Source organism: Panthera uncia, chromosome X (genome assembly GCF_023721935.1).
Source record: "Panthera uncia isolate 11264 chromosome X, Puncia_PCG_1.0, whole genome shotgun sequence".
Taxonomy (NCBI): Eukaryota; Metazoa; Chordata; class Mammalia; order Carnivora; family Felidae; genus Panthera; species Panthera uncia.
Window position 1 is genome coordinate 34,189,137 of NC_064817.1, and position 26,280 is coordinate 34,215,416.

Below are 26,280 nucleotides of genomic sequence, written 5' to 3' on the forward strand. Positions count from 1 at the left end.
AGACGCCGTCGGCGGCGGCTGCGCAGTGGCCGGCGGCTGCGCAGTCGGCCTGGCCCCGCCTGGAGGCAGGCCCCATGTGCACGGCGAAGGGAGGGGGTTGAGCTCCTCGCGCAGCCTCCTTGATCCCTGGGCGGAGCCTTCTGGCTTAACCGGTAAATGCACCACCCCAGCGTTAGGGGACCGCAGACGCCTAATTCCTTTATCAAGTGCTTGCCCAGAGAGCCTGTACCTGAAACTCTTCCGCCCTCTAGTCTATTTCCCCAAATTGAAACCCTGCCAGTCCCCGATTCGACTCCCCCTCCTGGTGTCCGTGCCTCTTTTATTGTAGAGATGTGTAAGGTGCTCAAGGTACACTTCTTGAATTACAGATGTTCCTTGCATTATACAATTCTATGAAGTTTATTTAGTTCCTAAGCCCACACATTGGCTGTGGCAAATAAGGGCATTAGTGCGGTGTGACCGCCGGCTGCCTGTACCACGCATCTACCATGCTCCTGCAGTGTGCCAAGGTGACACAAAGTTCAAAAACATCCGCCACTGGGCCATCTAGCAGAGGCAAACAGGGACGACGCATGCCCTGGATCCTGGAGGGCTGCACTGCCCTGAGCCCGGTAAGGGCTTCTTCCACTATGGTCCTGAAACATCCAGCTTAGATGATTATTTAGTACTCTCGGTTATAATTAGCGCTTCTTACATAAGGCAGTCTTAGTTAAGCTCCGAATACGTGTAATGAGGGTCAGAAGGTAATGGACTGTCAACCCCATGTGACAAGAGGTCCTTTCAGTTTTAGTTGCTTTTTAGTGAGCTTCTTGAGCTTGGAAAAGTGTTAAAATTGTGTGGGGTCAAAGGCTCTGGCGGAAGAGCCTACACAAAACTTTCCCCTGACTTCATGGTTAAAACAAAGTAGCACAGTGTGTAGGAATGCTAGCTCTGGACTCAGACTGCCCCCTTTTAGCTGTTTGATCTTAAGCAAACTTAATTTTATCTCAGCAAATTTGAAACTTCATTTCTCTGGGCCTCAGTTTACTCGTGTGTAAAAGGAGGATATTAATACATATCCCACTGAGTTGATGGGAGGATTAAACACACACTGAAATACTTAGGCCAGTGCCTGACAATAGTAGCTCTCGGTGAATATTAGCTCTTATTTTATATTGATCTAAATGTGCCTTTCCATCAATGTCATATTCCTGGGCAAGGTATTTGAATAAATCACTTGGCCACTTGGAAGTGGAGGCGACTTAAAGAAGATTGTGAGATATGATGTCCTGGGGTTGTGCAGCACAGTGCTGTCTGGCCTCTTATTTTCTCTTAATAACCTCGATACTAAATCCATCCAAAGTAAACTTCAAATCATTCCCTTAGACATACTGTCCACTCCCATGAAAGGAAATGAAAGAGAAAATTCCACAAGAAATAGTGAAACACACATGAACATTCTCCCTTTCCCTTAAGTTTCTGGTAAGTTCTTAAAATTTTCTGTATACTGATTTTAGATTAAGAACACCTGGCAGGGGGGCACGCCTGGGTGGCTCAGTTGGTTAAGTGTCTGACTTTGGCTCAGGTCATGATTTCACAGCTCATGAGCTTGAGCCTAACATCGGGCTCTCTGCTTGTCAGTGCGGAGCCCACTTTGGACCCTCTGTCTCCCTCTCTCTCTGCCCCTCCCCGGTTCATGCTCTCTCCCAAAAATAAACATTAAAAAAAAAAAGAACACTTGGATAATAAATATTAAAGTAAAATATAACAGGTAGTACTTGGAGGGGAAAAGTCATGAAAGAAAGGAACTTTTTATATAGAAACTAGATTCCAAATTATAGCAAAATTATACTTCTTGAAGTTATCAAATTAATCATGGTCCAAAGAATGACTAACAGACTGTTAGTATCCTGTGGCTGAACGAGTTACTGTATTAACTGCAACACCGTTATTAGTGGTATTTACATTCATTATCATGTATATTTTAGTTTCTGCTTGCAGTAGCTGAGGGTAAACTTTCAAATATTAAGGTTCAGCCCCTGTTACTAATAACTTGATATGTTCTGTTGAATTTTTCGCTTTCTTCCTAATTCTGAAAGTATTTCTGTACATTCCAAAACATCATTTCCACAAATGAAAAAAAGAAGGTGGCAAATCAGGACCAATTTCTTCTTTTGAGATCAAGCTAATACTAAACCAGACTATTATCCAAAATATCCCCGTGAAAATTAACTAGAGAGAGTTGGTAGTTCTCTGAAACTTGTATAAATTTATTACCAAAATTACTAAAATCACATTGAAAACACCTTAAAGACCCAAACCACCTATCAGAAAAAAAAAAAAAAAAAATCACTGTAGGCATCCAGTCCCTTTGATTGAACCTGGGTAACAAAAGAGGCAAAGGACATGGTTTGTCATGGAACCTAAGATTTGAATGCTAGTATTTTCAAAGCTTTAATAAAGTATATACCGATTCCAAGTCCCAAGCATATCAAAATTCATATCATGGGTTTACTCTTAAGCAGCAAAAGCAAATTCTGCTCACTGAATCCTATCTTTTGATTTGCACAAGGCATTCAGAGATGAATTATAATCAGGAAAAAAAAGTGTCCACTGAATGCATCATGTGTAAAAATACAATTAATGTCTTGAAACCACTTAAAAGGGAGGATACCTGAAAAGCTTACTCTACTTGTAAAATTTGAGACAATATTGTCCTGCAGATAAAAATACATTTCTTGTACATACATGTAGATTTCTACATGAAAGAAAGGACTCAGCTCCAAATAGGAAAGTGCTGACCCTTGATAAAGACATTGTATATTGCCAAACTGATGTGATTCCCATTATAAGGAGAACTGAAAACTGAAGGATAAAGGTTAAAGGAAGGATAAAGTTCAGTCACCTGCTCCTGAATAGCACAGAGCTTGGCAAGAAGGAGGGGATAAAGGTAGAAATAAGACAAAGAAAGGCAAAGAAGGCCTCAGTTCTGACCGGAAGTGAATGGAGAATCAAGCAAAGTTGAGAACAGATATAACTGCAGTGAGATGTTTGAAACTAGAATTTGGTAGTTGATAGTTAATAGAAGCTTGAATCATCTTAAAGGGGAATTAGAACATCTAAAATTTACTGGAGGGTCAATATTACAGTGACCAGATAATTCAGTGCAGTATTATCATATAAAAAAAACTTTCCCAAATAACATTTAAGTCACCAGAAGACCTTTGCTTCTGATCGCATTCTTTGAAGCTTAAAAAGGTTCCTGACTGGGAGAGAGCACAGTGCTCCAAAAGGAAACTCTGCTGAGATGTGTCAGCACCAGAAACTCCATGTGACCCTGGATGGGCACTGGATCTTGGATTCTTCAAAGTGGGGGGACTGTGCCAGGTTTCTTCCAAGCAAAACATTGTACCATTTTGGTGACAATGAATTAAGTTGGGATTGTGTAGAATAACCCCAATTTTGGTGGGGGAGGCAAGGGGGAGAGGTTAACAAGCAAGATAAAGAAATGTCACAGAAATTTCATGCAAGGGTAGGACATCCAAGTTCTGTGTTTCCTATTAAATGCTGTATGCAGAAGCATCCTGTAAGCTAAATTTGCCTAACAGAAAAAAGTTCCCATATCTTCAATGGATGAGAATGACTGCAGTAATTTGGGATCCTTGATCAATATGAACTACTCACTGTCTCTTCTCAAAGACTGGTTCCTTCTTTTTTACCCAAATCCTACACTAAAAGACAACTAAGGTGCAAAATGTTCACCATGGGTCAAGTTAGGAATGTTTGAAGAAAATAAATTAACCTTGAAACAAAGAAGCGGATGTTTTTGGTAAAATTCCAGACATGTATCATTAGAAATTAACTACTGGCCCCACCAGGTGAAAGATGAAGGGAGGCCCTGAGAAGTCTATAGAGCTGATATACACACAAGTGAGTGTCACTGTTTTTTTTTTTTTTAAACCTAGTTTTATTAAATATTGCTGCTTTGGGATGTGTTTATAACAACTCCCAGAACATTTTCATGTAAGGATTCAAAGCGGGCATATTAAAATACAGCTTCAATATAAAGTTTATCACAGTTTTACAGTATTCAAAAAAGACAGACCTGCCTTAAAAAACAAACAAAAACCAAAAGAAGGACTATTACACCCAAAACATAAGAAAACAATTAAATAAACAAGTTTGGCATTTCCATAACTTTATAGTATAAAACAGAATATTAAATCTATTACTGGCAAGCGGACACTGATGTTTTACCTAGTTTGAAATGTGTCCCATTTAAACACACTATACAAGTTCACTATACAAAAGATTGATGGTCTTTTTGATGAAAGAAGTGCACCCTGAAAATTTTTGCCAGTTTAGAATATTTATCTCTAAAAGTCAAAAAAAGTCCTTTTTCTTTTTAAACTGAAGGCTAAATTCAGATTTTTTTTTTTTTTTTTTTTTTGCTGTTTTGTCTCATTTGTCAGCCTTCCTGGTTTAAAAACAATAGTGTCTATGGACGCCCACCAGGGGGCAGTGTAAGATTAGCCATTAAATCACGAACAGCTGCAAATATTGTGCATTCACCTGCAACAGAGAAAAATGGTCATTAGCTATTCGCAATACAGGAAAGATGATGTCAACACACCGGTGGGGGTAGGGATAATTAAATCTAAAAATCAGATTAAATTAAATTTAATTTAAATTTAATCAAATTACATTAAATCTAAAAATCTAAAATCAGAAAGAACTTTAAGGGTCAAAATAAAAGACTAAATTTTAACTGCACAGATTATAGGGGATTAAGCTTTTGTGTTAAGTATCAAATGATACTTGGTTAGGGTTTTGTTTTCCTCATGGGGAAATTTTGGGTAAGTCCCAGTTAGGTGTGAACATAGTAAGATAGGCCTAGAGTTTCTCCATAGAAACACTGGAGCATTGGATAAGCCTTTAAAGTTGGGTTTCGAGGCTGCGGACAGTTTGTTTATGCATTTTGAAGCTAATGCAAAGATCTAGTTCATATTTGTGTATCAGCTGCAACATCTACGATGTCCTTCTAATGTCGCTTCAAAGACCAGATAAAAATGTCTAACGATAGCACTGTCCAGTAGAACTTTCTGCACTAATGGAAGTATTCTAGATGTGCACTATGGCTAGTGTGACTGAGGAACTGAATTTTAAATTTTATTTCATTTCAATCAGCTTAAATTTAAAAAGCTACATGTGGCCAGTAGTGACAATTATATTGGACAGTGCAGTTCTATGACATATATTGGAGTTTTCTCAAAATTAACGGAAATGATAACTTCTGGAGTTCAACATTAAATTCAATGGAAAAAAAAGTGATTTTTCGTAAAAGCACTTCACTGGGAGGGGAGAAGTAATGGGTTCGGAGAGGGGGGGAGCTGAAGTATGGCACACCAACAATCCAAAAACAAGACTTGCTTGCGGGTGGAGGGGAGGCTAATCATTCATCCTTTCGATTTCCCCTTTGCTGAAAGAAACCAAAGACGCTGCCTCTTACTTCTTGTGAACATGACATATATTTAGACATAATCAACTGAAACCAGCTGTAAATAATATAAACCAAAAGCTGGCTCCCTGTCCTGGAGCATGGCCTGGTGCTACAGTGTCTACAAGTGAGAGAACCAGGGACCCCAATTGAATAATGAATGGCCTTTTGGCCAAGGGTGGGATGTGCAGTGACCCTGTGCAAGTTACTGCACGCTTCTTTCCAACCGGTACAGAAAGAAAATGAAACCCAAAGTTTGCCCCGTCTAAGGTAGAAATTAAAAAAAAGAAAAGAAAAAAAAAAAAAAAAGAAAAACCCTCCCAAAACATCCCAACAATTTATCAAATAAAAGGGAAAGTTATATCCTTCTTTTTCCTTTTTAAAAACACATTTTCATTATTGGTAGGTAGAAAAACTTGTTTGATCCCAATAGGATCAAAACATTCTTTCCTCTTAATTGTAAATTCCACAAGACATAATAATGATAATCATCTGCTGGTGAAGGAATGGCGTTATCATCAAAGTTCTACTGGATTGCTACTTTGAAAATTCTTTTAGCTTTAAACTTTGATTTTTAAGGACCTATTTTTAGCTGAAAGAAGAGATAAGTCAAAGGATGAAAGCAGAAAATTGTAAGAAGTGGAAGAAGTATTACAACAGAAGAAGCATACCCTTCTCTACTGCCCAGTTCATTCCTTATAAACTATGCTTGAGTGAAAACTTGCCGATGTATACAATATGGAGAAATAAATGGCTACAAATAGAATTTCTCCCATGATTCCTGTCTCTAGTAAAATTTTGACACTGTGGTACCTAAAAATGTTTCAGAGAACAACTTTCCCTCATTTAAAAACATAATTCTGTTATCGTACTATTCTGAACAGAAAGCTACACAGGACTTCCTTAATATTAGATATAAGCAAATTTAAATGTAAATTTAATTTCCTGAAAATCAGAAACAAGGAAAATGGAAGAAACGTTCTCTTTGCTGAGCTTTTATGTGTTGTAACCAAAAATTTAGCACTGCCAGGAGGTGTGTGTTAAGTGTAGGCTACTATGGTATCGAAGGGACCTTGTTTATCTGCCAGAAACATTCAGGTTTCCTTGAAAATGTTGTTTGAGAGCTTCCTTGTGCACTTGGTGAAAAGGTTCACTTGCACCCACCTGACACTTATATAAGAAGCCCAAAAAGCAGTGATGCCATTTGTATCAGTTTTTATTCTTCACAAAACATTTAGAAGATACAGAACTTTGAATGATAATATTCTATTCATGATTGAACCATGAAGTATGAGAAACCGACATGCATTTCAACTGGTGATGTACAGTGGCAGGTTATCGATGGTAGTAGGGCAGGAATTCACGGCCATGAAAAGTCTATCATCCTAACCTAGGGCTCTGTGGCAATGTGTGCTATGAACACAAGCTTCTGGCATTAGCAGCTGGGTCAGTCCCGATAGTAAATCACTAACGAAAATGAAGTCCAGGCAGCAGAGACATGGACAAAAATGAAGAACCAGTGAGAAAGGAAGAAAGCGACAGGCAGACGTTAAGAGGGCCACAGCAATCAGCACTCTAGTACTAGGATTGGGGGGGGGTGGGGAAGGGGGGGGGGGGGGGGGAGGAGGAGGAATCTCTCAAAAGAACTCTTATAACATATATGCAATACGATAGCATGTACCGGTCATGTACCTTGTCGCGGTGGGTTCATCTCTGCAAACCTCTTCAGAATGTTGCTGACCATCATGGGCGCAGCAACAGAAGAGTTCTGCTGTCTGGGAATGTCTGCCTGTTGGGTGGTGCCTGAGGCCATGTCATAAATGATTGGAACTATAATACTAACAGGCTCTTGGGGAGGGACCGATGTTTTCTGAGTTAGTTGAAGCTGAAGACACACAACACATACAAAGAGAATAAAAACGTAGTAAGAAAAAACATTTGCCTAAATTTATCAAGGGTACTATCATGCACTCTATCAGATTAAGTTACCTCAGGCAAAAGAAAATGAAGTAGGACAAGAAAAGTGACAACTGAGTATTACGCTTAAGATACAACAGTGCCACACAATTATCTGGTTCAGTAAATTTCTGTTCTTACTAAAGGAACCAGGATTACATCAAGTCTAAACTGACAATTAAGGAATCTGAGCCTATGTTTGGCAGCAAAGGGTAATCCTGCAGTTATCCCGAAGTTGTTCTACTATCCTCGCACGGCTTTTGCCTCAGGGGCTCTGCGCGTACACAAACACACACACACACACACACACGCTGGACGGTACTTACAAAAAAAAGCATTTTGGATTTCAGCACCACAGCGGGCGTCCCGGGAGGCGCGATCGGTGGTGCACTGGGAGGAATGGTCAGGCAAAACTGAACGTTCCATTTTAGCTGTGTTGCCTGGTCAGGAAACTGTTTTGAAAAGAAATCATGATCAAGTCATATGAACATTTAAAATTATACTTTAGTACAGGAATCTGAAAGGTTAGCATTTTATCTTATACTCCATTATTAACAGGACATAAAGATGACAGCAGCCTGTATTATTTCAAAGAAAACGCATCCATAAAGTTACTAAATAAAAGTCAACTCCAGATTTCTGGGATGTGTTCCACTTTCCTTCCCTCCCACTCCATTAATTCCTGAGGCCTGTGGGTTCTGTTTCCTTGGTGGCTCTGACATCTGTTCCTGCCTCTCTATTTTCACTGATGCCACCCAACAAGTTCCAGGGTTCGTGACTTCTCCTGTAGCCCCTAATGGTCCCTTCTGCTGGCTGCCTCTCCCAGTTCCTCCTCCCACTACTGCCAGGCAAATGTCCTAGAGCACGGTTCTCATCAAGCTCACAAATGATCAGTGACACACAATGACACATGCTGTTCCCTTCCCCTCCCAGGACCGAGACCCGGCATTCAAGGCCCTTCTTAGCTGGTGCCAACCTAGACTTCCCAGTCTCATTTCCAACCCCTTTCCTAAAACAAACGAGTCAAACTGTCAAACTGTATTAATAATTTTAAATTGTATTCAGTGGTGTCTTTTTTAGCTACATGAATACTTATTCCTTTAAAAACACAAAAGGGCAAAAAAAAAAAAAAAAAAACCACACAAAAGGGCATCCTTTTTGATATAAATGTTTCCTATAGGCTATTGGAAAGAACAGAAGCAAATGTTGAGACTATTAGCAAAGGAACACTGCCATCCCAATATTAACAGTAAAACACCAACTGGAAAAAGGAGTGAGGTATTTGGAATTAACCAAAGCAATACTAGAAACATCTGAATGACAGTGTTGTAAGCTTGGAAAAATATAATCAGCTGCCATCTGAATTTCATCTATATGATACACTTTTACAGGAGAGAAGTGGAATTAGTCTCCCCAGAGAAGACAGTTTTTTTTTTTTGTTGTTTGTTTTTTGTTTTTTTTTTAAATAAATGATATTAGGGCAATTGGGGGCATCAGAAAAAGCTAGATTCACACCTCACATTTGACAGTAAGATTTATTTTATTAAAAAGTTTTTTTAATGTTTATTTATTTTTGAGAGAGAGAGAGAGACACACACAGAGACAAAGACAGAGAGTGAGTGGGGAATGGGCAGAGAGAGAGGAAGACACAGAATTTGAAGCAGGCTCCAGGCTCTGAGCTGTCAGCACAGAGCCCGACACAGGGCTCAAACCCATGAACTGTGAGATCATGACCTGAGCCAAAGTCGGATGCTTAACTGACTGAGTCACCCAGGTGCCCCAACACTAAGATATATTTTAAATGGAACAAAAATTTAAATAATTAAAAAAATGAATCTATAACAGTATTAAAAGAAATATTAAAAGAAGCCACGGGAGCACCATCTCAGTATCCAAGAGCAGGAAGAGTGTATTAAATACATTTGCTTTAAATTTTTTTTTATATCTTTTTATTTATTTTTGAGAGTGAGAGAGACAGAGTGCGAGGAGGGGAGAGGCAGAGAGAGAGGAGGACACAGAATCCGAAGCAGGCTCCAGGCTCTGAGCTGTCAGCACAGAGCCCGATGCGGGGCTTGAACGCACAAACTGCGAGATCATGACCTGAGCCGAAGTCGGACGGTTAACCGACTGAGCCACCCAGGCACCCTTAAATATATTTGCTTTAAAAATTTTTTTGTGTAATGTTTATTTATTTTTTGAGAGCGAGAGAGAGAGCATGAGCAGGGAAGGGACACAGAGAGAGGGAGACACAGAATCCGAGGCAGGCTCCAAGGCTCTGAGCTGTCAGCCCAGAGCCTGACGCGGGGCTCAAACTCAAAAGCCATGAAATCATGACTTGAGAGCTGAAGTCGGACACTTAACCGACTGAGCCACCCAGGCGCCCCAAATGTATTTGCTTTTATAAGAGGTACAACTCGGGTTGCCTGTGCGGAGGGAGACTGGATGGCTGGACAGGGATAGATGGGAAATTTTCCACTGTATCATCTTGATCTAAATTCAAAAGATACAGGAAGATTGTATTACTTACTCAAAGATAAAATACAATTCAAGTTAAAAATTAAGAAGAGTTTAAGAGAAAAGCAGAGTACATAAAAAGGGGAAAACCAATAAACATTGCTCCCACTAACTCCAACCCCTTCAGACAGATCTTGCTATGCATAAAAGTGTGTATTTCTCTGTAACTTACCAGCTCTAGCTTCATAATATGCACACAGTCCCTGAGGATGTGTGTAGGAGCTCCTAACAGCTTGGTGAAGGCTATTAAAGTATTGGCTTTAAATGGCGGTCCTGCAACCTACAGGGATAAAGAAAGCAGGTTACTCTGCATTCTACGTCAACTCTTCTCTTTTGTTGATTATACAGGCAGACCTTAGAGATGGGAGTTCAGTTCCAGACTGCAATAAAGCAAGTATCGCAATGAAGCGAGTCGAACGAATCTTCTGGTTTCCCAGACCATATAAAAGTTATGTTTATACCATAGTGTAAGTGTACAATGGTATTATGTCTAAACAGGGTACATATCTTAATTAAAAAATACTTTACTGCTAAAACATGCTAAGCATCGTCTGAACTTGCAATGAGTCATAATCACTGATCACCATAACAAAAATGAAGAAGTCTGAAATATTGCGAGAATTACCAAAATGTGACAAAGAGACTTGAAGTGACCAAATGCTGTTGGGAAAATGGCCCCAACAGACTTGCTCAGTGCAGGGTTGCCACACATCTTCAATTCGTAAAAAATATACTATCTACGGAACGCAATGAGGTAAAGTGCAATAAAACGAGGTATGCCTGTATTAAAATTACGCGTTAATAAACACATACTCTTGTTTCAAAGAATTTCTCTAAAACTTGAAGTTCATCAGGTTTCCACTGTCCTGCATTTTCAGGTGTCACTTTTAGCTGAAGTGTCTGGTTGGTTTTGGGACTAAGGGCTACTCTGCATTTCAGCGCATCAGTTTTAAACATGATCACTCCAGGTTCGTTGGAGTTTATCAGCTGCAGCTGCAAAACATGAAGGGTGCATCAAGTGAACATGTGAGACAGCATGTAAGACAAGAGAAAATGAAAATGCTGCTGAGAAAACGGTTTCAAAGGGAAAACAGCTAAGTTGATACCTGTTCCCAAACAAAAATATCTAGGCAGTGAGCACCACCAGCTGCTAACATCCTCAAGAAGAAACTGTACATGATGTGTCCTTGATGGAAGAACAGTACACAACCTATGGAATAGTTTTGTAAAATAACAACAAACTTGAGCCTGAACTCAGTAGTTAGATCTGTGGATGGACCAATATTATAGAAATATGAGGGTCGAAAGAACATGTTAAATAATTCCAAAGGGATGCAATGTTAGATCTGGACTGGGACCTTACACTGGCCCAGGGGTTGGCAATTTTTTCTGTGAAGTAATGGAGAATAATTATCTTGGGCTATATGGTCTCCGTTGCAACCACTCAATGATGCTATTATAGCTGAATTTACAGACAGTATGTAAACTAATGGGTGTGACTGTGTTCCGGTACAACTTTTATTTACAAAAACAGGTGGTAGATAGGACTTGGCCCCTGGGCCAGTAGTTTATTGACCTCTGCTCTAGCTTAATATATTGATTATGCAGATGAGCAAAATGAAGTTCAAAGAGCTGAAAGCTTACACGGCTCATAAGTGGCAGAGGTAGGGTAGATTACAGATCTCATAATAATCATTTTTTAAAATACTAATTTATTCAACTTACGTTAAAACCTCGATTTTTCAAAACATCTGAATATAAAGGTTGCAAATTACCTTGGTGCCATCCATGGAGTAGATATTTTAAACATTCACCATTCTACTTCATTAAAACATATATACATCAACAGTTACCAGTAACTAAAATGTACTGAAAAACACTAAGACATTATGCTAAGGGCTTTCTATGAAATACCTCAAATTTCCCCAATTGTTATGAGGTAGGTAAATACCACTATCTACTCTTATCAAAAAGGGGAAGAGATCTGCCTAAGCTTGTACTAGCACGTGGCATGGCCTGTGTACAAACCCAAGTGGCCGGGCTCCAGAACCGGTGCCATCAACCCTGAACTATCTCAGAAGGGTTATCACCACAGGACAGAAGTTTTTTCTATAAAAATTTTACCTCAATTCAATCGCCCATGTATTGAAAAAGTTTTCCACCTTGTGATCATAAATAATTTTATTTCAGTGGAGAAGCCAATTCCAGAGGGCAAATAGTCACTTGTACGCTAGTCTCTCCAGAGCCAGATCTTGGGTACGTTTGTCCTATGACATTGTAGGGACCTTGTGGGACCTATCTCCAGATCCATGTTAGCCACAGCAGAACAAACGTAAAATGCAGGAATATGTTAATGTAAGAACGGAAAATAAAATAGTGGAGTGCATTTTTAACACCAGAGCAGGGTGAAAAACATAGTTCTAAACGAGCTAGTTAAAGGAGGTGAAGCAGTATCAATTTCATTCAGATCCTGTTCTGTGGGGCAGCTTAGCACCCGCCTTCGACAATCACCACTTTTGAGTTCACTAGGTACCCGTACCGTTTCTTGTTGAATAATTCTTTGAAGGTGTCGTCTCATGATGACGGATCCAAGGAATCTCTCAAGTGGAGAACAAAGGTAACTACCTGCCAGGCCAGGCACAAGGCCTGGTGTTGGAGAGGGCAGCAGTAAAATGTTCAAGGCACTGTGAGTGAGGATGGTAGGTATGGAGGCTGCCCAGGAGCGCTGAGGTAGTTTACGAGGTGGAGGCATGTTTGTTGGCAAAGTCTGGGAACCTGTGGGAAGGAAAACACGTCATTTCATTTACAAATCACACTGTCTCGTTCTGTTTCGCTTTTATTATAAACCTTTGATATTCTAAAGCAACCCATGCTGTTCATTACTCCTTGTGCTATAACAATCATATTAGCTTCCTGTTAGCAAAATGGTCAGACTTATTCTCCCCATAGCTAGGTCCATTGCAAAGTGGCTTTGTAGCAAGTCTTTCAAGGGATGGAGTCTACTTTACCTGGAATCTGGGCTGGCCTTGTGACTTGCTCACTTACAGAATGTGGTAGAAGGGACATGGTGCCAGCAGCAAACCTAGGATTCCACTCACGTTTCTGAAACCCTGTCCACCCATCAGGTCAACGAGCCTGTGTTCGAGTATGAGACCACATGGAACAGAGGAAGCTACACCAACTGGGACCATTTTAAGCCAGTCAGGCCCCAGCCAACCCAGGAGCTGAGCACAGACGCGTGAGTGAGCAAAACAGAGTCCGGAAAACTTGCCCAAAATCACCAAGCTACACAATGGTGAGCTAATACAAGATTGTTTTAAGTCATGAAGTGTTACATGGCAAAGCTAACTAACGTACGTGTACAATTTTTCTCTTCTGTGTTAACTTGCATAACCTTATCAGTTAACTTTAGGTGTCTTTTAAGGTCTAGTAGCTAAGTTAGTAACAGAACAAAGGGGGTCAACCTCACAAGATTTCTGGAGGAGACATTTCTTTCTTACGTTTTGCTTAACTTTGCAAACTATTGTTAACCAATTTACTAAGTGGATAAAAGTTTAAGTTATTAAGTATCCCCATTTAACAAGTAGGTCATGGCTTTCAAATGTGAGGATGGAAAAAAATAGGTCATTTGGAGGTTAGACTAAAAATGAACACAAAAATGGTGATGACACTCACTTGTTCCAGCTCGAGGGGAATGAGAAGCATCTGGAACCGGAGAATGTAGTGATGGGTTGGCTGGTGACATTCCAGGCATGCGCGTTGCTGGTGAGGGGCCGGACACTTGAGGAGACCCTGGCCAGTTCCCGGCTCGTCCACTTGGTGACACCATAGTGTATGGAGAACTAGGGTCCAGGGTTCCTGTAAACAAGTAAACAGATGGTTTTCAAAACCTGTATTTTAATAACTGAAAAGTACTTGACAGCACTGAAACACTCGACACTTTACAAGGTGACTGCTTTATTTTTTCTTTTGCTATTTTACTGAAGTATGATGCTTCTTAACATGATACAAAATTAGAAAAATACAGACCGAGGCAGGATAAAATTTACCTTCACCCAAGCTTCAACATGGACATTGTGTAACAACCTACTATTTTCAAAGCCTATTTGCAAACATGTTTGAAAATGCTGAGCAAAAAAATCTCAAAGCTCATTTAAGGGCAGAAATCTACTTTTCAAGTAACACTGACAAATTACATTTTCATTCTACTCAAGGCTGAGGACAGGAAAATTTTGTTTTATTCGGTAAAGGCTACACTGAGAGATGAACCAAGAATCAAGTTTTGAAAGCAGCAACTTCCTGAACAATTTGATATTTAAATTTCATCCTGCAGATACCGTTAACATATTATATATACACCCCTCCATAACCAAACGACAAACTGAGAAAACACTTTTACCATGTATCAGAGGAGAGTAGATGGTCCCAACTTCAAGTCTTATAAATAGTTCAGAAAAAACACAAGAATATATAGGCAGGGCATAAAATGAGAAACACCAAAGATCCATGGGGGCAGGGGGAAGGTTCAATTTCATTAATAATCCAAGAAACTTTCACCTATCAAAATGACTTAGATTTTTGAAAATCATTAATACCCTGTGTTGGCAACGATGCAGGAAAATAGATACTCTTGTTTGATGCTACAGGAAATTGACATAGCCTTTCAGGTGAGCAATTTGCAGTATGCTTCAAAAGCTTTAGAATTTCTCAAACCCTTTGAAACAGCAATTCCACTTCTAGTAACTAACCTAAGGAAATAATTAGGTGAGCAGAGATGATAGCATTTTTAGTTGTTAAAAAAAAAAAAAAAAAAAAAGGGAAACATTCTAAACATATGATAGGAGGACAGTTACATTACAGTATGCCGAGACAAGGGAATACTATGAAGTCATTTAGTATGACGATGTAGAGTTCTTACTGACAGAAATGTTCCTACAAATATTAACAGTAGAGAGTAAAACCACAGATGCTACATAGCTGTAATTAACTGGGAAAGTTCTTCATGTTGTGATTTGGCATGGCATTAGAATAAAATAAATGAAGAAAGTAAGGCACTGAAGTGTGTTGTCATGAGTGTAAAAGAGAAGGGGAGATCTCGTACACTTACAGGTATCTGCTTCTGTACGCATAAAGCACCTCTGCAAGAACACATGAAAAATTAATAACACTAAATGCCTCTGGGAAGAGGAACTAGGTGGTTGGTGGCATAGAAACCCTTCACTGACTACCTCTTCTTTATTTGAACCAATTCAAAATAGATTATTTTTAGTTAAAAAGTTAGAAAATCCAAGTCTCAATACATATGGTACAGTCCCAACTACCGGGGGAGGTGTCTGAGGGGAGAGACAAGCAGACAGGTGGAGGGCAACAGAGATGCAAGCAGGCAGGCAAGCAGGGGGTGCGTGACGGGAAGAGCAAGGCAGGGCGAGGGAGAGAGAGACAGAGGGTTCAAAGCAGAGAGGCCAACTGGTAGGTCTCTGCGTGGTGGGATTAGGACAAATTCATTCTTTTGCGATTTCCCCAATAAACAGAGTGCTACTTTTGCAATACGAAAATAATTTATTTAACAAAACAACGACTTTCACGTCAAATTCTTATGCTATCGCGATTTCCATGTACAGACTCACCATGTGGACTAGCAAAACTGGCCCCTGGTCCTATTGAGATTCCATGCGAGGATGGGGGAGGAGTTGGAACAAATGACGCTGGTGAAGGGGCTCTCAAAGCCCCACTGGGGGAGCTGGCGGCATGCAGATTCCCTAATGAAGGAAAATAATTATAGATGATCTTGCAGGACACATATTATGTCCTGGCCGAGGACCTCAAGTTAAGACTCTCTCAACAGACTAAAGAAATAGGTAGTAAAGCTCCCATAAATAGCATAAAGAAAATCTGGAATGATTTTGTTATCGAACGAGAGAGAGACAGAGAGAGAGAGAGAGAGAGAGAGAGAGAGAGAGAGAGAGAGAGAGAGAGATCAATTCCCTGGGGCCCAAATTCTAGCCCTTATATTGACTGAGTTCTACAAAAATATCCAGTGTACTTTTTTTTATTCGTTCATTCATTCAGCACGTGGGCATGAATGTCAATTTCACGCCAAGCACTGTTGTAGGCACTGGGGATGCAACAGTTCACAAGAGACAAAAATTCCTGCCCTCACGGAGCTTATATTCTAGTAAAATGAGAAAGACAAACCAATATATGTCAGTGATAAGAACTATGGAGAAAAACAGGGCAAGGAAAGGGGGCAATTTCATGTAGTGGCGGAGGTGGGTGCTATTGTTGATATAAAGCAACCCGAGAGACCGCTCTGAGAGCATGTGGGCCTTGTCACAAAGAAACTGAAGGGTAAGGCATGAAGATACCCAGGGGATAAGGTATTCCAGGCAAAAAGAAGAGCCAGTGCAGAGGCCCCAGAGGCAGGAGCATAAATACCAGGGAGGAGGCCAGTGTGGCTGATCAGTGGGTGCACAGGGTCAGTGGGAGGAGATGAGGACAGAGAGTGGCTGTGGGGGGTGTCCCCAGATCACACGGGGGCTTATAGGCCCACTCTAAGGACACAGGGTTTACCCTGAATGAGACGGGAAACCACTGCAAAGTTTGGAGCAAAGGAGTCATAAACTAGCTTCTGTTTCCAAAGGATCACTCTAGGCGTTGTGTGGAAAATAAGACTGTAGGGCAAGGGCAGGGAAACCAGTTAGAGGCCACATTAATAATCCGAGTGAAAGACGGTTAATGGCTTGGGCGAGGGCGGAGGCTGAGGAAGTGAAAAGCGGTTAGAGTCTGGATAAATTCTGAGTACAGAGCGGACAGTGACCGGTAACTGCTCAAGTGGGTGCACGAGAAAGAGGGGTCGGGCACGACTCTAACAGCTCTGGCCAAGCGGCGGGAAGGAAGGGGCTGCCGTTTCCGGAGATAGGGTGGGGGCAGGGGCGGGTGTTAGGAGTTCAAGTCTCAGCCACTGTCTAGACATCTACAAGGACATGCTGACTAGACAGCTGGGAGATACAGGACTTGAGTTCAGGGGAGAGGTCTAGATGGCAGATATTAAAAAACTGAGAGCCAGAAGCTTAAAGATGGGATTTACCACAGGACTAGTTTCAACTGAGGATCAGGAAAGGGGGAACCATGCTACCAAAACTATAAATAAATTCAACACTGAAATACTTGCTACATTACCATAACTATCCTCCGTACCAGCAGGTTTTAAATTCTCTACTGCGTAAGAGAATTTCATATTTTTTATGTTCTACACGTAATGTAGTGCCTTACATTCAGTAAATACGTTCATCAACTCGACTAACCTTTAAGTGTCATACTTAGATAGTTAGCTGTGGGTTTGCTGTGGGGATTAAATGGATGAAGTGCTTAGAACATGGCCTGGCACACAGCAAATTCTATATACCTGTCTGCTACTAGAATTACTTCAAAATTATTTCTACTTCCTTTCATATAAAACCTCACTCATCTCCTAGAAACACACTCCCCCTTGGGTTCTATGCTCATGTCTCCTGTTTTTCTCCTTGCTCCCTGGCAGCATCTTCTCAGGCTCCTGCTCCTGGGAAGCAGCTGCCAGTACTCGTCAGGGTCTGCGCTCACCCACCGAACTCAGCCTTCGGTGACCTTAGACGACAGGACAGTAACTTCCAAATCCTCATCTGTAGTCCCAGCACCTCTGATGAGCACGTAAGGGATCATCTACCCAAGAAATGTGATACCTATCTTCCATGCTGGATGATGAGCTGGAGAGTGGGGCCAGTGTCTGGCTCACTGCTGAATCCCCAGCACCACACAGCACTGGCACAGGGCAAGAGCTTAAGCAACACTAACAGATCGTTCAGTTACAAGTAAAAATTCGGCATCCTCAAACAATTTCACAGCGCACTTCATGAGGCTGCCAACAGAGCCATTTTGATTGGACGAGCAGGCTGCGCCCCCCTCTGAGGGGCACGTCTCACATACCAGGGCTTGGCCAACTTTTTCTGTGAGGGGTTCCAGCACAGCAGGAAAGCAGCCTCGACACTGCACGAATGGGTGTAGCTGGGTTCCGACAAAACTACAAAAACAGGTGACGGGCAGGACTTGGCCCAGGGCCCTCGTTTGTTGGCCTCTGACATAGATCATATTGTGATTAGCACTTCTTGGAGCTGTGCCGTGAGCCTGGCTCTGGGTGACAATATCTCCACTTAATTCAAACCTGAATCGTGAACACAGATTTCACAATCCTGCCATAAGGAACAAATGGCCAATGTTTAGCCAGAGATAAGAAGTTGTTTCTGAAGTCAAGGCTACATGTGTGGTGCGTGCGTGTGCATGTGTGTATTCTGGATGTGAAAGTTAAATGTGACAAGAGCACAGGTAACACCTTACCTGGAGACTGTGTGTGCATCATAGAGGGAGACTGATTAACTGTGCTGTGGTAAGATGTAGGGGGTGAAGTAAGAGGATAAGCGCCTGATGACCCTGGCTGCTTGGGAAATGGCTGAAAAGAAAACAAGTAAACGTTGGTCAAACGGCCACCCAAGTAGAGTATATAGTACATACAGCACACAGCCTACAGCTCAAGTGTTAACATTTACACATTTCACTGGTTACAAAACAGGAAACATGATATGAAAATGTGCAAAATACACAATTCAGAAATTTAATAACTCTCTGACTTTCGAAATGTTTAAAACACAGCAAGAATCTCACTCCTGACCTTGTAATGCCCTTGCTTATATCCCTCAAAATGTTTTTTGCTCATCTTATCTACCATATCACTGATTTATCTGTATCGGTGATCTACCATTTCACCGATTCTAAGATTTTCTTCCCCTCCACGTTTTCACATCTCTGAAATCAGGGTGTGTCTTTCAATTCATGGCATGGCATAGCGAAACTGGCAGTGTTGTTTCTGGCAGTTCATAAAAAACAGTGCAACTCCCATTTGGTGGAGATTTAAAGGCAGTGAAACATGGTAGTTCAGCCTATCTCTACTCACCTTTACCTTCATCTCCAGCAAAGAAAAGCCTAGGACGACGTAATTCTTCCTAATCCGGTTTTTTACTTGAGTTACAAATCACATATAGTCAAGTACACACATCCTAACAAACGCACGGTCTGATGGATTTTTACAACCGTAACTGCCACATGGATCAAGACACTGAAGAACGCTCCCAGTGCCCCGGAGGCCTCCTTCATACGCCTCCCAAGTCTTTAGCACCTTCCCAAAGGTAAGCACTATTCTGACCTCGGTCACTCAAGCTTGATTTTGCCTCTTTTCACATTTTACATCAATACTGAATGTACTTATTAGTGTCTGGCTTCTTCTGTTCAACATTATGTCGGCAAAATTCGTCATGCTGTTGCATGCAGCAGGAAGTCTATTTTTTTATTTCTGTAAAGTATCCCATTGCGTTAGTATACCCCAACTTATTCACTCATTCTGCTGTTTGATATTTGGGTAGCTTGCAAGTTTTAGATAAATCAGGCTGATAAGGATATTCTTGTGTTTTCTGGGGCATTTCTGTTGCTCATACCCCTAAGAGTAGAATTGTTAAGTCAGAGGTAAGCGTAATGTTCACATTTAACACCCTGGAGCACTTCTAAACACCACTGCAAGGGAGCTGTACCATTTTATGCACCCTCTACTCGTAAGTGAGTTTCCATCACTGCTAATACCTAATGTTGGCAAGAATTGTCAGTTTTCTCCTCCAAGCCATTTTTGTGGGTGTGGAGTATTCTCTCACTGTGCTTTCAAGCTGTATTTCTGTGATGCCAAACGATGTGGAACACCCTTTCTGTGCTTACTGGCCAGCTGGATATCATCCTCTTTGTGATCACATGGGTGATCACCTCACAGCATTTTAAGTCTGAGGTTAGAGCTAGTTGTGGTACTAATTCACTTGCCATTACTAGAAGCTTCCTCCTCTCCCTCTGTCTCTATTTTTTCATATGGACGTCCTGGACATCTTGGGCTCACCAAGGACCTCCTTGCCTTTCAACAGAGAAGCCCAGACACCCGTAGAAGCCGTGAAGTTAGGCAAATGTGATACCATTTGTAATTTCAGCTAGACATCACCTGTTGCTGGGGTGGTGGCTGGAGCTGTGAGATTAAAGAATCCATCATATCTCCCCCTATGGGAGAAGGGGGATTATCATCCTCGTTTACAGACCTTCTTCGAGCATCCTGATTGCTGTCAACAAACATATTCAGGAATGTCTATGGATATAAACAGGTAGAATTCAGATTACTTTACCTACCTTTTGTAAGATATGTTTAAACATTTAGATTATTTTAACACAAACAAATACACCACGCCCAACTCTGAAAGGTAAGTTTGATACGTGGCCACTTCCAGGACAAACTGGAAGACATATTGATAATTTTGAAGGAAGGTGGGGAAAGGGAGGAAATAACATCTAAGTTAAAAGTCCTCTCGAGAAGTATTGTGCAAGTACAAAGTTGAAGAAAGAAGTATACCCTGGTACCTCCCCACACCAGGTCCAAGTATTTTCTTGTAACTTCTGAATCAGAAACGCAGGAAAAAAGAGAAAAGTTGTATGTTGGCCATATAAATCACTTCAGTGACTTTGTGAAATGTCCTATTTGGTAAGAGTTCTCTACCTTCTGAGCTAGAAAATATGACAGAAGAAAACTGAATACAGAAACCAAGCCATCTTTCCTCTTTTTATCTTAACGCGACTGAAATCTTGAACCACCAAGAGTGGGACAATCTTGTTTTATGGTGTATTTCATCAAAATTTCAGCAAGGCGACCAGACTTTGCATCTCAAGCATTCTCTTCCTTCTAATATGCTCCACCTTCCCAATCTTCAAAAACATAGATCAAAAGCTTATCAGGATCACTAGAAAGCTTTTCAAAGTATGCTGTCTGATATCTAATAAAAGATGATGGATTGACAATGCACATTTTATCTTTTCCCAGTAACCCACTGAAAGTCCTAAAACTTTTTTTCAAGCAGTAAGTCACAAAGACAGAACGAGAGAAGAGAAAAATAGCCATGAATTCTGGAGGCTGCAGAGCAGATGGCTGAGTGGTAACTGAACTATCTGATGTGAGGAAGTTGTAGCCTAAAGCGAGCAGTGGGGAAAGCCAAGAAGCAAAGCTATTTCTGTCCAGATCCCCAAGACATGTAGGAACCGGCAGCACTAGACACCTCTGGAAGGGGGGATGAAAAGTGAGACTAAAAATAGGACTGCCCGAAAGTCTTTTTAGGCGACATGGAAAGCCTCCCAGAACCTCTGTCAGTCTCACTGGGTGACGCTGACCTCTACCACTCTGGTGGAGAGTCTCTGACTAGGGGGGTTCCGGCGCCAATTGAGAGGAGTGCCATATTAAAAATGAAGACCACGGGGGGGGGGTCTGATGGGCTCACTCGGAAGAGCATGTGACTCTTGATCTCAGAGTCGTGAGTTTGAGCCCCACGCTGGGGGTGGAGATTACTTTAAAAAAACAATGAAGATTAAAGCTTACATACTGAATGTTGAAAATAGTATTCTCCTTCTCTTATTTGACTTGCCAGAAACTGGGGGCCAGATGCATCCCATCTATGCAGAGACTTGAATACTCCTCCCCTGGCACTCCCACCGGCCCAACAGAGAGACCTAAATCTACTGACACTGGGAGTTAGCCAAAGAAATGGCCCAAGCAGGTCATCCTGCAGTGAAAACCACAGTCAGCAAGTCTCACCTTTAAATAAGAACAGCAAGGGGGCACCTGGGTGGCTCATTCAGTTAAACATCTGACTCGATTTTGGCTCAGGTCATGATCTCATTGTTCGTGTGATAGAGCCCTGTGTCGGGCTCTGCACTAACAGCACAGAGCCTGCTTGGGATTCTCTCTTCCCCCTCCCTTGCTTGCGCGTGCGTGCACTCTCTCAAAAATAAGCATTTAAATAAACAAACAAATAAATAAGAGCAGTGAGTTAAGAATCACCAATACGAAAGAGATCAGAACAACAAAAAAGCAAGGTGGATGAAATGGAAAGTATGTAGGAAGAAAAGAGGTACGAGAAGATAAGACAGCCATTTATGACAAGGTATCATAAAATGAACATTTAATGACTATTTAGAAACAACAGAGAACTCCTGGGAATGTTTTAAAAGATCACAAAAAAAATTATCAAAAATAGAAAGCTTGAAAGAAAACATGAGGAAATTTCCCAAAAATAAAGAGACAAAAACAGGGAAGATAAGAAAACTAGAGGAAAAGTCCAGGATACCAATCAGAATAGTAGGGGTTCCAGGAAGAGCTAACAGAGAAAACAAAGAAGAATTGAGAAATGATACAAGGCAATTCCCAGAGCAAAAGGATGTGGGTTTCCAGAGTGAAAGAGCCCACTTAATTACATAAGGTTCAAGAACTGGAATGAGATTAAATCCTTCAGTGGTCACAACGGAAGTTAGAAGACAATGGAGCAATGTCTTCAAAATTCTCACAGAAAATGATTATAATCTCAAATTCTACACTTAGCCATTCTCTCAATCAGATGAGGGTAAACTAAAGATGTTTTTAGGCACACAAGGTCTCAAATTAACCTCCCACGTACCTTCTTCCAGGAAACTATGTAGGAGGTTTTCTACAAAAACAATGGAGTAAACCAAGAAGAAGACCTGCGGTGCAAAGCCACAAGGCATGCAACACAAGAGAGAAGTAAAGGACTCTCTCTCCCTCTTCACCATCCTTCTACAGATTCCTGAATCAAAACTGTGCAACAGGTCTGGAGCACTACCATTCCAGATTGGAGGTCAGAGGATTAAAGAAGAGATTTCTTCAAGATGAAACCAGTGAGGGAGCTGATATATGAATGCGCGGAGGGGAAAGTTACATACATGGGAGAGACTCTAAGGTTGAGTTAGTGATAAGTACAGAGAAAGCTAAGAAGAAAAAAAAAAGTAAATTAATAATTCCCAGGAAAATAAAATGTTGAACAAGAAAGGAAAAGTAATCATAGTAAGCTTGGTGGACAGTGTTTACATATTTATAATAATGACAACACTGAAAAATTATCTAATCATAATTGCTGCCCTAGCCATATTGCAAGGATAGGAGGAAAGAAAGAAGGTATACTGGGAGCAGCCTGGAAGGAAGAAGGAGCATATACAAATTAAAAAAGAATTAAATCCTCATCTTCCATTGTGAGAATCAGATAATGCCCTCAACCAAGAAGTCCACGAACAGCAATGTAAGCATTTCATTTAGGGACAGGGATGTAAATACCAAGAGAATCCTCATATAAGAGCTGAAAACAGAACAGGAAAATGGCAAGAGTGGGTTGCAAGGGACTAATTTTCAAAACAAGCCATTTGGAACCATCTGACTCTAAACTAGAAGCATATACAATTGAGCTATTATACCAGAATCTGCAGATATTGTGGCCCAGGATCCTACATTAAAAACAAACAAACAAAAAAACCGTCATGGTTGAACTGATGAATCAAACCTTCTCAATAATCAAGGATAAAGACATTGCTGAAGTTCCTTGAAGTTCCAACTAGCAAACGGGACTCTCTGCACTACCCTCCACCTTACTCATTACAAGGAAAGGAGAATTTATCATCTCATACACATAGGCACAGCACCTCATGAGAACTTCCTGCTCCTTCAGAATGAAGTTGCGGAGATGACGAACTAACACAGCTGCTTATTAACTTTAAGCAGGAATTTGTTGCTTTTCCCCATTATTTCCCCCTCAAAGCAACTGTTTAGCGATGTCTATGTTTACTCATGCTAGAATACCGAAGTCGGTTACCTTTAGTCCGGGTGCAGGATAAAAACCTTCAACTAACTTGCTATTGTCAAAAAGACTATAGGCACCATCCCGTATTGCCACCACGCCTCGGCTCCGGCAGTAAATATCAATGCAATACATGTTCCTGAAGGCCAGTCTGATGTGGGTGGACGACTGTGGCAGGATGGAGAAGCACTGGTAAGCAGTATTGGTTCTCTGGGTCAAGCCCAACATCGGCACAGTGGGGAGTTTGTTGATGGCATTTAACGGAGCCTGAGTATCAAAGAGTACCTAAAAGAGACACAATGAGAGCAACCAGTTTCCATACAAATGCTAAAGCCTCAGAATCTCGTATGGTCATAAGTGAGACAATGTCTTTCTGGCACGTTCCATACAACGTTCCCTTGAAGAGAATGCAAATTATATCACTGCATCTACTTTGAATCAAAAGAAAATTCCCCAAGAAGAATGCAATATATAAAAGACAAAAATACACATCCTTGTCACTGAAGACAAGACCACACGATTTTTTGAGGAGCCTTACATGAGACCCTGACACTGACTCTTATTTTTACACAGAAAGTAAACTTAATTACCTGTAATAACTGAACCACATTCGGTGTTTTGTTGAACATTTCTTGAAGCTGATGGAGAATGGTATTGTGACAGTTACTGCAACCTGAGTTTGGACCAACAGTTCCCAAAGAGATGTGAAATTTCTGATGTATGGAATTCCACTGGATACTAATCTAAATCAAAGAGATTACAGGTTTCAGAAACTGAGAAAGTAACAGATTCCAGCAGAAGAAAAAACAATGTTTCAACAGTAAGGCAAAACGCCAAAGATCTACATGAGGTCTTTTTGGAAAGCCAGCCAGAAGGCTGGACTCTGTGAACTCCAGATGTACTGGTATTATGGGCCAGTACATTTGCAGACTATGTATTAGCCCACTTCCACTAAATAAAACAGAAAGAGAAGGTGCTAAAGAAGACAATTTGGATTAAATTTTATTTAAAAACCATCATGGGGGTGTTTCTTATCTAGGACTGAAGAAAAGTCACCCTCTGGGTGAGCACTGTCGTAAAGGGAAAGGAAGCCACCTCCAACACAGATGCCTTCAGTTAATAGATTTTAAAACACTCAAGGAATTTCTGATATTACTTGATGTAGAAGAGTCCTGAAAGAAGTCAGCTGGCTAAATTTTTATGCGAAATTTCTAGGACTTTACATATGGGGTGGGAAGAAAATAAGGAAATAAGAGATTATAGGGAATACCTTCAAGACTGAGACAGGACCAATGTTGATAGTCATGTGACCAAAAGCAGAGACATACTGTATTGTTCAAAACCATTCATAATCTTTCATTAAAGTGATCCTGATGCTAACCAGATTTGAAATCCGTGAAGAAAACAAATACAAACACCAAAAGTACATTACCTTGTCCAAAACTCATCAAGATTATATACCCCATCAAAGAGGGCATAATTTTTGCTTTTGATTTTAAAGAGTTAAACATTATAATACATTAAATATCATCAAAGTACTTAAAGTTTATCATTTTTATCCCCAATATTTATTTGAGTCCTCAATTATTTCAAGGTAGTTTTCATAGTTTTGAAATTCTTGCTTTTTAGAAGATTTAGGAGATGGGGCGCCTGGGTGGCTCAGTCGGTTAAGCATCTGACTTCGACTCAGGTCATGATCTCACGGTCTGTGGGTTCTAGCCCCGCGTCAGGCTCTGTGCTGACAGCTCAGAGCCTGGAGCCAGCTTCGGATTCTATGTCTCTCTCTCTCTCTCTCTCTCTGCCCCTCCCCTGCTCTCTCAAAAATGAATAAACATGAAAAAAAAATTTTAGAAGATTTAGGAGAGGAACTTCAGTTTCACTAAGTTCACAGACTTACTGAGCTTCCCTTGGTGGTTCCATAACACAAGATAAGTTTTCGATAATTATAAACACGAACTTCCGAGAAAATATTTAGATGCGCAGGTATGTCTAGAGAGAGAAGCAGCAAAAGGGAGATTAAGATAACTCGCAAAACTTTAAAACACACATGGTGGCAGTATCATATGCCCAGACAGGCTGAGAGCTCTAAATATGTGATTTCGTTACAAAAGAATTAAAAATAAAACAAGGAAAGCAACGGCATAGATAGTGGGCTTCCATTTCCATTTGGAAACAAGGGGTGCAGGGCAGGGCAGAGAGATACTCAGGCAGTATACAGCACAATGGTCAGGAAGCTCCAGTTGCAGCTCTACCCTTCACTAGCTATGCGACCTTCAGCAAGCTTCTCAGTGACTTGTTTCCTTCATTCGTGAAATGAGGAGTAATAAATTACCTACCTCACAGGGTGATTGCAAGGATTAAATGGGTCAACACAAGCAAACTGTTTATTACATCATATAGCATGTAGTAAACTCTCACTAAATACTACCTATTACTATAATACGGTATAGCTAGGAGTAACGATTTCTGGATACCTAAGAAACTGAGTTGAGAACTCAGAAACTGGGGGAAGGAAATAAAAGCCTGAGGTAAAAGGGAAACTTATTTTTTCATTAGACATTCTCCTGAAAAAAAAAGAATTTTTTTTTTTTT

At 40.8% G+C, this 26,280-nt stretch overlaps 1 protein-coding gene across 3 annotated transcripts; it reads right to left on the reverse strand.

The window, feature by feature from the left end:
- Positions 1 to 3,808: 3,808 nt before the first annotated feature.
- Positions 3,809 to 26,222, reverse strand: MED14 (mediator complex subunit 14). Of its 3 annotated transcripts, XM_049643705.1 has the most exons (12): positions 24,279 to 26,222; positions 23,704 to 23,973; positions 20,010 to 20,150; positions 18,317 to 18,428; positions 15,574 to 15,705; positions 13,622 to 13,804; positions 12,486 to 12,721; positions 10,760 to 10,939; positions 10,119 to 10,226; positions 7,759 to 7,884; positions 7,169 to 7,361; positions 3,809 to 4,551 (listed from the first exon to the last, which is right to left on the reverse strand). In XM_049643705.1, the coding sequence occupies exons 1-12, from the start codon at positions 24,315 to 24,317 to the stop codon at positions 4,478 to 4,480; spliced, it is 1,794 nt and encodes a 597-aa protein (XP_049499662.1). In that variant the 5' UTR covers positions 24,318 to 26,222; the 3' UTR covers positions 3,809 to 4,477. The 3 variants fall into 3 exon arrangements, with proteins under 3 accessions (XP_049499662.1, XP_049499665.1, XP_049499664.1); XM_049643708.1 differs by lacking the exon at positions 10,760 to 10,939; XM_049643707.1 differs by lacking the exon at positions 15,574 to 15,705 and having other exon boundaries at positions 24,279 to 26,221.
- Between the last annotated feature and the right edge of the window lie 58 nt (positions 26,223 to 26,280).

Excerpts from the sequence above, each read along its gene's own strand:
- MED14 (XM_049643705.1), bottom strand. The coding sequence starts at position 24,317 with ATGTTCAACAAAACACCGAATGTGGTTCAGTTATTACAG. Across the intron at positions 10,227-10,759 it reads AGAAATTCTTTGAAACAAGA|GTTGCAGGACCGCCATTTAA; the intron begins GTATGTGTTTAT and ends TTATCCCTGTAG. Across the intron at positions 4,552-7,168 it reads GATGAACCCACCGCGACAAG|GTGAATGCACAATATTTGCA; the intron begins GTACATGACCGG and ends TCTCTGTTGCAG.